General features: G+C 47.4%; 1 protein-coding gene across 1 annotated transcript; it reads right to left on the bottom strand.

The window, feature by feature from the left end:
- Nucleotides 1–7,213: 7,213 nt before the first annotated feature.
- On the bottom strand, nt 7,214–9,871 carry LOC119313052 (4-hydroxyphenylacetaldehyde oxime monooxygenase-like). The gene is made up of 3 exons (XM_037588869.1): nt 9,283–9,871; nt 8,222–8,662; nt 7,214–8,104 (listed from the first exon to the last, which is right to left on the bottom strand). The coding sequence occupies exons 1-3, from the start codon at nt 9,775–9,777 to the stop codon at nt 7,496–7,498; spliced, it is 1,545 nt and encodes a 514-aa protein (XP_037444766.1). The 5' UTR covers nt 9,778–9,871; the 3' UTR covers nt 7,214–7,495.
- Between the last annotated feature and the right edge of the window lie 1,587 nt (nt 9,872–11,458).

An 11,458-nucleotide genomic window follows, 5' to 3' on the forward strand; every position in this document is an offset into this window, starting at 1 on the left:
CTGATTGAGTTGTACCATAGGGAAGAGATAATGTGGAGGCAAAGAGCTAGAATTGAGTGGCTTTCAGAGGGAGACAAGAATACGAAATTCTTCCATCTTCGAGCTAGCCTTCGCCGCAAGAAGAATATGATCAAAGCTTTACAAAACTCGCTCGGAGTGGAGATATCCGACCCGGCAGAATTGAGGGAGCTAGCAAACAATTTTTACCAAACGTTATACCAGTCTGAGGGGGTCCAGAATATGAACGCGGTGTTGGATCATGTCCCACGCAAGGTGACGGAGGAGATGAACACGTCTCTGTGTGCTCCATACACAAACGAGGAAGTTAAGGTAGCCTTGTTCCAGATGTTTCCCACCAAAGCCCCTGGCCCGGACGGTTTTCCGGCTCATTTTTACCAGCGCCATTGGGATGTATGTGGAGAGGAGGTCACAAGGATTGTTCTGAGAATAGTCCGTGGAGAGGAGAGTCCGGCAAGCATCAACGACACGGTGCTAGTTTTGATCCCAAAGGTAACAAACCCCACGGTGCTATCTCAATTCAGGCCTATTAGCCTTTGTAATGTCTTATACAAGATCGCTTCGAAGGTGGTTGCTAACAGATTAAAGGTTATCTTGCCTGACATCATATCGGAAGAGCAGTCAGCGTTCGTGCCTGGGAGGTTGATTACTGATAACATAAATTGTGCATACGAGTGTTTGCACTTTATGAGACGCTCAAGATCGAAAACGAATGCTTTTTGCGCCCTGAAGCTGGACATGATGAAAGCTTATGACAGGGTTGAGTGGACATATCTGAGGGCCATCATGACAAAGCTGGGTTTTGCAGTACAGTGGATTGACATTGTTATGGGTATGGTCTCATCAGTATCTTTTTCGGTCTTATTTAATGGAGAGAAGCTTGATTCTTTTAAACCTACGAGAGGTATTCGGCAGGGAGACCCAATCTCCCCCTATTTATTCTTGATAGCAGCAGAGGGCCTTTCGTGCCTACTCAAAACCAGTTCTCAATCATCATTGGCAGGTATTAAGGTGGCCCCAACGGCGCCTACCGTTAACCACCTTTTGTTTGCAGATGACAACATGCTACTTTTCAAGGCGAGTGGGGAGGGATCTCTAGCGGTGTCAAACCTGCTAGCTACTTATTGTAGTGCATCGGGACAAAGGATCAACAATGAGAAGTCATCAATTTTTTACAGCAAAGGTTGCCCAGGATCAGTGAGGGATATTGTTAAGGACAATTTGCAAGTCCATAATGAAACTTTGAACGAGCGCTATTTGGGCATGCCCACTGAGGTTGGCCACTCAAAGAACGGTACTTTCAGATATTTGAGGGACCGTGTTTGGGAGAAGATAAAAGGGTGGATGGAGAAGCTACGATCACCGGCAGGTAAAGAGATATTGATCAAATCTGTAGCACAAGCTATACCTGTCTACTCCATGTCATGTTTCAGGTTGCCGAGAGGACTGTGCGAGAACATAACTTCAATTATCAGGCAATTTTGATGGGGGAGTAAACAGGGAAGAAGGAAACCGAGCTGGGTGGCGTGGGATATTATGACTAGGCCAAAACACCTGGGAGGTCTGGGTTTTCGTGACCTGAAGGTTTTCAACTTGGCATTACTCGCACGTCAAGCATGGCGGACTATGAATGACGAGTCGTCTCTCAGTACACGATTGCTGAAAGCTGTATATTTCCCTGACAACTCGCTACTGGAAGCCGAGCTAGGTCCTCATCAGTCTCAGATTTGGAGGGCGATTCTTGATGGCCGAGACATCCTATCACAGGGGATAGTACGGAGGATTGGAGATGGGAAGACTACAGATATATGGCTGTATAACTGGATTCCTAGGGATAACTACAAGAGGCCCATCACGTCACTCATGCCTAATCCCCCCACCAAGGTGGCGCAGCTGATCAATGCAGCTACGGCCTCATGGAATGAGGAGTATATACGCACTATATTCACACCTTTTGATGCTGCAGTGATCTTGAAGATACCTTTATGTACACGGAGGATTCCAGATTTTTGGGCCTGGCACGAGGAGAGTCGAGGTATATTCAGTGTGAGGTCAGCATACGAATGATAATGCGGACGAAGCTGGGTCGAGAAGCGTGGATACACGAAGAGGAGGGAACCTCAGTTGGCCAGAATGAGAGCAATATGTGGAGTATGATATGGCACATTCAGGTTCCGTCCAAATTGAGAATGTTTGTATGGCGCCTTGCTAGGCATTCCATGCCCTGTGGGGAGGTTCTAAAGCATCGTAATATGGCAACGACTGACACTTGTATGCTGTGTGGGGCGATGGATACTTGGAAACATGCTTTATTGAAATGCCCAATGGCGGGCGGTGTGTGGGCATTGGCCCCTGATGATCTTGTGCAGGCCATGAGTGAGCGGCAAGAGGACAGGGCCAAGGACTGGCTCTTTGCTATACATAAAACGTTGCCGACAGATTTATTTGAAAGGCTCATAGTGACACTTTGGGCAATCTGGGGAGTGAGGAGAAAGGCTATCCATGAGGATATTTTTCAGTCTCCAAGCGCCACTAATGGTTTCATCAATAGCTACTTGAGGGATCTCCCTGTTATGAAACCCAAGCATCGGATACCAAGCGATGCTGCAGCTACTAGGTCCACTCGATGGATCAGGCCGGTTGAGGATACATCAAAGGTGAATGTGGATGCCGCTGTCTCTCGACGCGGCTTCGGTGCGGTTGGCGCCATATGCAGGGATCAGGACGGGATTTTCTTGGGAGCGTCCTCCCTTTTTTTCAGAAATATAGATGATCCACACACCCTCGAGGCGCTTGCGATAAGGGAGGCTTTAGCTCTCTCAGACGACCTTTATCTTCGGAGGATCCATGTCGCATCGGACTGTAAGGGGGTGGTCGAGGAAGTACGGAAGAAAAATGCAGCAAATTATGGAGCAATTATTCATGAAATAGTAGACCACTCTTTGTCTTTTGATTTCTGTAAATTTAGTTATGAGTTCAGGAGCTTGAACTATGAAGCTCACAACTTAGCGAAACATGCTCATACTCTCGGTGATGGCCGCCATGTTTGGTTAGGGCATCCCGGAAACCTCTCTTTCGTCCCTGTAAACGTGGTGACGGGTTAATAAAGAGTTTCGCGAGGTTGTCTCAAAAAAAAAAAGCTACCCCCCCCCCCTTCTAAATACTCTAACTACCGTATGATAGGTGGCCCCACTCCTCTAATTAACCCCCCCCCCTTAATACATTGTTAAACTTGTTACAATGACACCTGGGGCCCGCAACTGAACAGTCAACTGTTGACTGCTGGGTCAACAGTTGACCTGACCTCGCTGGTCAGTGCTGGGTACACTTTCGGGTGCATCTAACCTTTTCCTTTTACTTTATTTTCGAATTTAAATAAGTCCAGAAATTACTGAAAATCATTTAATCTTTGAAAATTACTAGGAAATAAACCGTAACTCGGATGAAAATGTTTTCTACATGAAAGTTGCTCAGAAAAACGAGACGAATCCGTATACGCGGTCCGTTTACCTGTTAGATGTCTCTAACTATCTGAACATGGAACATTCCCCCTTCGGTCATCTGTCTGACACAGGTCCGGAACCGGGAAAACATTCTCGGTTGATTTCCCCCTTCACCTTTATCGTGTAGCCATACGTTAGGTCACACCCGGCACATCATATTTCCATGTTATGCTTTGTGATGCTTTGTTTGCTTTATATTTATTATTTCTTCCCCCTCTTCTCTCGGTAGACCCCGAGACCGATGCCGCCCCTGTGATCGACTACGTCGACAATGACCCTTCTTCCTTTTCAGCGGAGCTTCCAGGCAAGCCCCCCTTTTGATCATCCCGATATCGCCCATTCCATTCTCTCATGTTTGCATTAGATTTTGCTACTGTTATTGTTGGCTCCTATTCTGATGCATAGCTTGCTTATTGTTACCTACCTGCTTATCCTAAACTTCTTAGTATAGGTTGGTTAGTGATCCATCAGTGACCCCAACCTGGTCCTTGTTGCCCCTGCTTCATCATCGACGACTCGATCAACATGATCGACGACCAGAGCCCGACACCTTACATCACATCACGCCCCTTTTGTTGCTCGACTCTGTAGAGTTACCATCGAGTGCCGAGGGTGGAACCTCATACATCACTCCTGATGAGATCTCTGTAGTGTAGCTTTTCGGTCGTGGTCATTGAGGGTGATTTCCTCCTTAACCACTTCCGATACGACTTTGTCGTGCAGCCCCTCAAGTGTGAACCCCTCAAGTGGAATACACTGAGGGTGGTTTCTCGGAATTTTCCCTTGGTGTTTGGACACACGGATACTTGGACTTTGCAACTGTTACTTCGAAAAGCAGGTCGACCCTGAGGGGTACCCACGAGTGATGTGGAGATGGGTTGACTTGGTCGGTACACGAGAGCTGAATACGAGGCGTGGCCGGGCATTCCTAGCCCTTGCCGCAAATCCTCGAGACGGGGCGACGGGGTCACATCTTTCGTGAGTCTCTGCTCGTGACCGCACTACCAACACACTAACGGTTTGGATATTTGATCTGAGGGGCCTCTGGCCTGATAGCACTAACCATCATGTGGGCATAGTATGGTCGTTCTGCGTCGCATGCATCAGCCGAAGCTTATTAGACGTCAGCGACTGAACGGCGTGCGTCGGGTTGGACTGGTAAGCTCCTGCCTTTTTTTAAGGAGGTAAATAGGTTTGCTCACCGGCCGCCCACGCAACGTGCTGGAGTTCCCGGGGCGATGGCCCATGACCCCTGGGGGCATAGGTTTAGTCCGGCGTGCTGACCTCTCTATTAAGCCTAGGTCGGGTTGCGGCGTATTGTTTGACCGAGGCCGGGTATGACCCAGGAAAGTGTGTCCGGCCGGAGTTAATCGAGCGTGATGGGTAAGTTGGTGCACCCCTGTAGGGAAGAAAACATCTATCGATAGCCTGTCCTACGGTAACGGACACTTGGAGTTGTATCCCAATTGATACAACTAAAACTGGATACTTGAGGTGATAACTGGATAGTATGGCTCTGGGATTGCTTTCTCGCAGGGAGTCGAGAAAGGATCTCCGGCCAAGGTTGATAACTCCGCTACTACTTTACTTTATGCTACTCTTATCTCTTCTGATTTTGCAAGATGCTTGAAGTTGCTTGAAGATGCTAGTCTTCGATAGGCTAGGCTTTCCCCTTCTCTTCTGGCATTCTGCAGTTTAGTCCACATATACTACCCATTTCATTGACACCGATGCATATGTAGTGTAGATCCTTACTTGCGAGTACTTTGGATGAGTACTCACGGTTGCTTTGCTCCCCCCTTTCCCCCCTTTTCCATTCTTCTCGGACGTCACAACCAGATGGTGGAGCCCAGGATCCAGATGCCACATTCGACAACGACTGCTACTACACTGAGGGTGCCTACTACTACGTGGAGGCCGCCGACGACCATGAGTAGTTAGGAGGCTCCCAGGCAGGAGGCCTTGCCTTTTCGATCGATGTTGCTTTTGTGCTAGCCTTCTTAAGGCAAACTTGTCTAACTTATGTCTGTTCTCAGATATTATTGCTTCCACTGACTCTTATGTTTTCGAGCTGATGTATTCGAGCCCTCGAGGCCCCTGGCTTGTAATATAAGGCTTGTATTATTTGAATTTGTGTCTCGAGTTGTTTTGATATCTTTCCGTGAGTCCTTGATCTTGATCGTACACATTTGCGTGTATGATTAGTGTACGATTGAATCGGGGACGTAACACCTATCTAGTCGCATATCCAACCCCAACACACAACTCATGCCTGACCCAGTTGCATGTCTAATCCTCACAGGCAACTTGTCTCGTCCCCAATCTAGTTGCATGTCCAAGACCAACACACAACTCGTCCGATCCAGTTGCATGTCCACCCTCGACATGTAACTTGTCCCTCCCCTATCTAGTTGCATGTAAACTCCAAAATGCAACTCGCCCGACCTAGTTGTATGTCCACCCTTGACACGTAACTTGCTTGTGCTCTCCTACCTACTTGCATGTCCAAATCCAACACGCAACTCACCCGATCCAGTTGCATGTTCACGCTTGGCATAAAACTCGCGCCCGACCCAGTGCAAGTCCGCCCTCAACACGCAACCTACCCCTGACCCTTTTTCATGTCCACCCTCCAAAGCAACTCGTGCCCGACCGAGTTGCATGTTTGCTTCCATGAGATTTTCTGTTGTGCATACACCGTTACCTCCATGGGTATGGTTAACTTTTGTGCGGTAATGTTTTAAGCAAAGATACTATGATAGTTTTTGTAAAAGAAATGACCAGGTGTGTTAATCTTGTTATATGTTTTGTTTCTACAGTTGGGGAGCACAAGTATTTCTTTTTGGCAGAGCTTTTAGGGAATGTTCACTTTGTCCTATAACAGTATAATCTGTGAGAATCGCAATGTGTCTTCTGATGGTAAAATGGTTTGGATGGATACAACGTTGCCTCCTTTCGGCCCTAATGACTTATGCAGGGGCAGACCCAGAATATTTGGCCATTGGGTTCACTTCGTGACTCGTTGTGAGAACTTAGTACTACTACCTCCGTCCTGGTTTATTGGTCCCCTTCGTATTTTGTGCTAAATTTTGACCATAGATCTAACTAACAAAATATTAATGTGTGTCACCAAAAATCATATAGTTAGTTTCATATTTGAACATGATTTCAATGATATTATTTTTGGTGACATGCATTAAACAATTTATTAGTTAAACTTAAGATCAAAATTTTGCATAAAATACGAAGGAGACCAATAAACCAAGACGGAGGTAGTAATATGTAAAGTCTAAGTCTAATTTAAATCATCTTAGAACAAAATTATAGCACCAAAAAACAACATAATGTGTAGAAATATGGTATCACATATCACATATAACTTATGTGTTATGGCATGCTTCAATTAGGAGGTGTTGTTTGCAGAATAACAGGCAAACCGTGCATGCACCATAACGTTCATTCATTTGTTAGACCACTTTTTTGTCCCTCCGAAGACAAAATTGCAGGAGGGTATCCTGTTTTTGTTTGTGTTTTCTTGAAAGACATGTTCTGATTTTCCTATGGTTTCCCTTTTCGCCTTTGGCCATCTGCAATATATCTGGGTAGCTTGAGATTTACAAGTGGTTTTACACATCACCTAGGTACATGCATTTTTGTGTCTGCCACTACAAGTCTGCAAGTGGGATAACATATGATACAAGCACTTCACATATTTTTTTTGCAGACAACCGAAAACAAAAAGCCCAGTAGGCTCAGCAAAAGGTTTGCAGACAACAAGTAGAACATCGGTGGACAATCACAACAACTACAAATGACAAGAGAAAAGAGGAACTACGGAGTAAAATGGGAGCACACTTTGTGCATAGACATCACTTAGATGTGACATTGTTATGTCACATCTATATGAGCCATAGACACACCCTTATTATATTGCTCCGCAGCAATACACATACACGGACATTGTGCTAGTTACCCTAACGTATGGTGGGCACTAGTATGAGCGGGGTTTTGCGGTGGAAGTTTATTTTTCCTTCCTCCTCCATGCTGACATCTTCAGGCTCCATCCCATCAGGAAGCGCCCACTGGAAGCAGCATAGCATATTGGCAAGCGTAAACTCCACAGTGGCAATGCCCATTGATATGCCTGGGCATATCCGTCGCCCCGTGCCGAACGGCAGCATCTGAGGATGCTCCCCCTTGAAGTCAATCTCGTTCCCCTCAAACCTCTCAGGGTTGAACTCTTCTGGGTGGTTAGGCCAGCTTGTTGGGTCTCTACCAATCGCCCATGCATTTACGTAGATCCGTGTCTTTGCTGGCACATCGTAGCCGCCAATCTGGATGTGCCGCATGGTTTCTCTCGGCACTAGCAGTGGTGCCGGTGGGTGCAGCCGCAGGGTCTCCTTCACCACTAGTTTAAGGTACTCGAGTTTGGACACATCTTCTGACCGCACCCTATCGTTCCTGCCCACAACAGCCCAGATCTCGGCTTGCACCTTGCTTAGCACACGCGGACTGCGGATCAGCTCGGACATCGCCCACAGAATCGTCACAGAGCTCGTGTCAACACCAGCAATGAACGTGTCCTGAAATTAAATAAAAATGCCAGTTAAAGCACGAAGATGGTGAGATTACTAGAATACCAGCTCTACTATTAGCTACCAATTGGTTATGGCCCGAGGATTTGAAGTTAATTAACGTACGAAGATTAGGGCCTTGACATGGTCCCTAGTGAAGTTGAGTTTGCCACGATGCTCCTTCCAGTGGGTGATGAGCACGTCGACGAGATCCCCGCCGTTGTCGGGCTTGGTGCGCTTAGGGTCCAGGTGTTGCTCAATGACCATCTCGAAGAAGGCGTCGAGTTGCTTGAAGATGCGCTCGCGCCGGGCAAAGGCGCCGGTGATATGGTCGATGAGCCGGCCGATGGCTTTGGGGAAGAAGTCCTCGGCCGAGGAGCTGGATAACACCTCTGCTGCCTCGTCCAGCGCGTGCTGGAAGTTGTTATTCTGTGTGAACTTATCGCTGCCGTAGATGTTGCCAAAAGCCACTGTGCCGATGATGCCATCGGAGAGGCTCAAGATGTGCTCGTCCAGCGCCACTGGCTTCCCTCCCGCACGCATAAGGGTGCTTATTAGTTTGTCCACCTGATCAAGAATACAATATATGTAATTTCAAACGCATGTTGCGTTCTGGTCGATCGTGAGTTTAAGACGTGAACTGAATAATCTTAGCCACTACTTAGCTAAGTAACTAGGGTGTTAACCCTTATATAGATAATGAAAAAAATTCCCACCGCATAAAAAAGAATACAGTATAGCTAATGTATCCACATATTATTAAAAGGAGGCGAACTAGGCTTCACATTTGTCCATACAAACCATGAAATAATATAGTGGTTGAGACACCACACTCGTCGACATAGACAAAATAATATGCTCCATCATTTTTATAGTGTATTCTTGTCTATATTAGTTGAGATTAAAGCTCCGTATGACATGACGGATGAGTCAACTGGTATGGAACACAACCCTTCCTGGTCGTACAGGGAGGTTTCATTTACAAAAGCAGTAATTTTAATACATCATTGCTTATCTATGTAGTAACTAAGAACTGAAGTGAATAAGAATTGGTCACGCCCAAATATCAAATATATCAACACATAGTAAATTAAATCTGTCCACGCGAGTGCACCGGTTATCCGGCCGGCTAGTTATTAAGTAACAGTACCAACAAGAAATTTAAACGACATCCATTTCTTGTGTACCTGCTCCTGCCGTGCGTACCATGCGGCCTTAACGCGGCGCCCGCTGAGAAGTTCGACCACCAGGAGCTTACGAATGTCGCGCCAATATGAGCCAAATGGTGCGAATGCCACGTTCTTGAGGTCATAGGTGAGGCGCTTCGGCCCGGGGGACACAGGCCGTGTGCAGCAGTCGAGGTCATGCACCTTGAGCCCCTCCCATGCCGCATCCGGCGACGACAAAACCACGGTCGGTGCTTTGCCGAGCTGAAGCTGCATCACCGGCCCGTGAAGCCGTGCCAGATCACGCAAAGTTCGATGCGGAAGCCTGCCCAGCTGGTGCAGGTTGCCCAGGAAAGGCACCGGCGCTGGACCTGGTGGCAGCTTCATCTCTTTCTGGGAACACCTGCTCCGGCTCCGTGTCAACAGCAGGAGGGTAACAACAGAAACGAGTGCTACGAGGATGAGCTCCCATTGCTGGATTAGGGAGAGCAGCAGGGTGGTGAGTGTGACCAACATTTTTGGCACAACTAACTGCTATAGCTAGCGCCTTGTCCTTGTGCTGGGAACAATCGAGATGCTAGCAGCACTGGTTTTGATTTTGCAGGCGCACCGGGATAGACTGGCTATATAAAGTAGGTGGTCTTGATTTTTGTCTTCCCCTCGACCCCGATTTTTTTGTAAACTCAGCAAAGACAGGAAACTCGGCAAATTGAGAGGTTTGCCCAGTGATGACAAAAAGAAACTCGACAACGTCTTCATTTGCTGAGTTACTTTCCAGACAAACTCGATCTGGCAAAGACCTGATAGATGGGCCCCACACAGACCTAACGAAGGCAACGTGACGGCGTGGCGACCTTTGCCGAGTTTCCACTAGCAGGAACTCGGCAAAAAATTGTATTTTCCTTTCTTTAATGAGGAAGGCCAGGCGTCCCACCTTTGCCGAGTACCCGCAATATAGAACTCGGCAAAGCCCTGCCCCTTCGTCTTCCTCAAATAACAGATGCGCGGAGTACGCCTCGACTCAAAAAAGCCCTAGCAGTCACCGTCGACACACCTCATCTCCCCACATCCGCCACTGCCGTGTCACCGCGCCGCCTCCACCTCCCCACAGCCACCGCCATCAGCATCACCTCCTCCACGCAGCACCGCAGCCACCATCACCGTCACCTATCCCTGGATCATGTGGCCATCACCGGCTCCACCGCCGCTCCATCCACCGTGCCGCCACCGATTACCGTCGCCGGCTCCACTGCCGCCTATCTCGGCCACGTCCGCAACGTAGCCGCCGTCACTGCCTCCACCATGGCTGCAACCGGCATCATCGGCACCGCTGCGCCGCGGCTGTTGCCGTCGTAGCCGGTTCTACCGCGCCCGCGGCCGTAGTCCTCGTTGCCGGCTCAACAGTAAACCCGTTTCTCACGGGGCCGAGATGGATGGCGCTGATCTTGGGCGCGCGCAGGGCTACATATTACAAGCATCTTGTGGCATTATCATAGGACTACGAAATCAAGTACTCCAAGGGGGTAGTTTGACGGAATAAATTACATTGCACATGCCGACCTAAAGCAAAGTCTCCAATTTACTTATCATATACCCTTTGACATGGATTCACTTAAATAGTACTTAAAGTTCCCAACTTATATTGATTAATGAAGAATCAGTACAGTACTTGCAAACTTCAATAAGATCCTTCCACTAGTCAGTACCAACCTATTACTTCCTCGATGTCTCAAAACAACTGCAAGGAATACAATTTTCAAGTTTCTAACTTTTAGAGACAATTCATGCAAGTTTTTATTCATACAACTAATGCACGCCTATCAATTTTAGAGACAATCCTAGACGTACAAGTGTTTTACGCGTCTGTGACGGACCCCCTCTCGCTAATTCGCTCGCCCCCCCCTGATTTCAGGGGGTGGGGGCCCTGCTGCTAATCCTAAGCTAATCAATTTGCTCCACATCAGCCTGTACGATAAACCCTGTAAAACAAGCCTGTAGCTCTAGCATTACTCTAATCCATGACAGCAACCAATTACTATTCAACTCTCTAAAAAGATATAAGTGAAGCAAAAGAGTTCTTATCGTTTCTGTTAGGACTACCGCAATGCTCTAACAAGTATAATTGAAGCAAAAGAGCAATTCTATAAATTCATGACCATTCATGTCTCTCCAAAAGCATATTTATTTAGATATGATG

Source organism: Triticum dicoccoides, chromosome 5B, assembly GCF_002162155.2.
Source record: "Triticum dicoccoides isolate Atlit2015 ecotype Zavitan chromosome 5B, WEW_v2.0, whole genome shotgun sequence".
In the NCBI taxonomy this organism is placed as follows: domain Eukaryota; kingdom Viridiplantae; phylum Streptophyta; class Magnoliopsida; order Poales; family Poaceae; genus Triticum; species Triticum dicoccoides.

Bases quoted from the DNA above. Each gene is read 5' to 3' on its own strand.
- LOC119313052 (XM_037588869.1), bottom strand. From the start codon at position 9,777: ATGTTGGTCACACTCACCACCCTGCTGCTCTCCCTAATCCAGCAATGG. The intron at 8,663-9,282 runs GTACACAAGAAA...ATTCTTGATCAG, and splicing joins GGTACGCACGGCAGGAGCAG to GTGGACAAACTAATAAGCAC. The intron at 8,105-8,221 runs GTACGTTAATTA...ATTTAATTTCAG, and splicing joins ATGTCAAGGCCCTAATCTTC to GACACGTTCATTGCTGGTGT.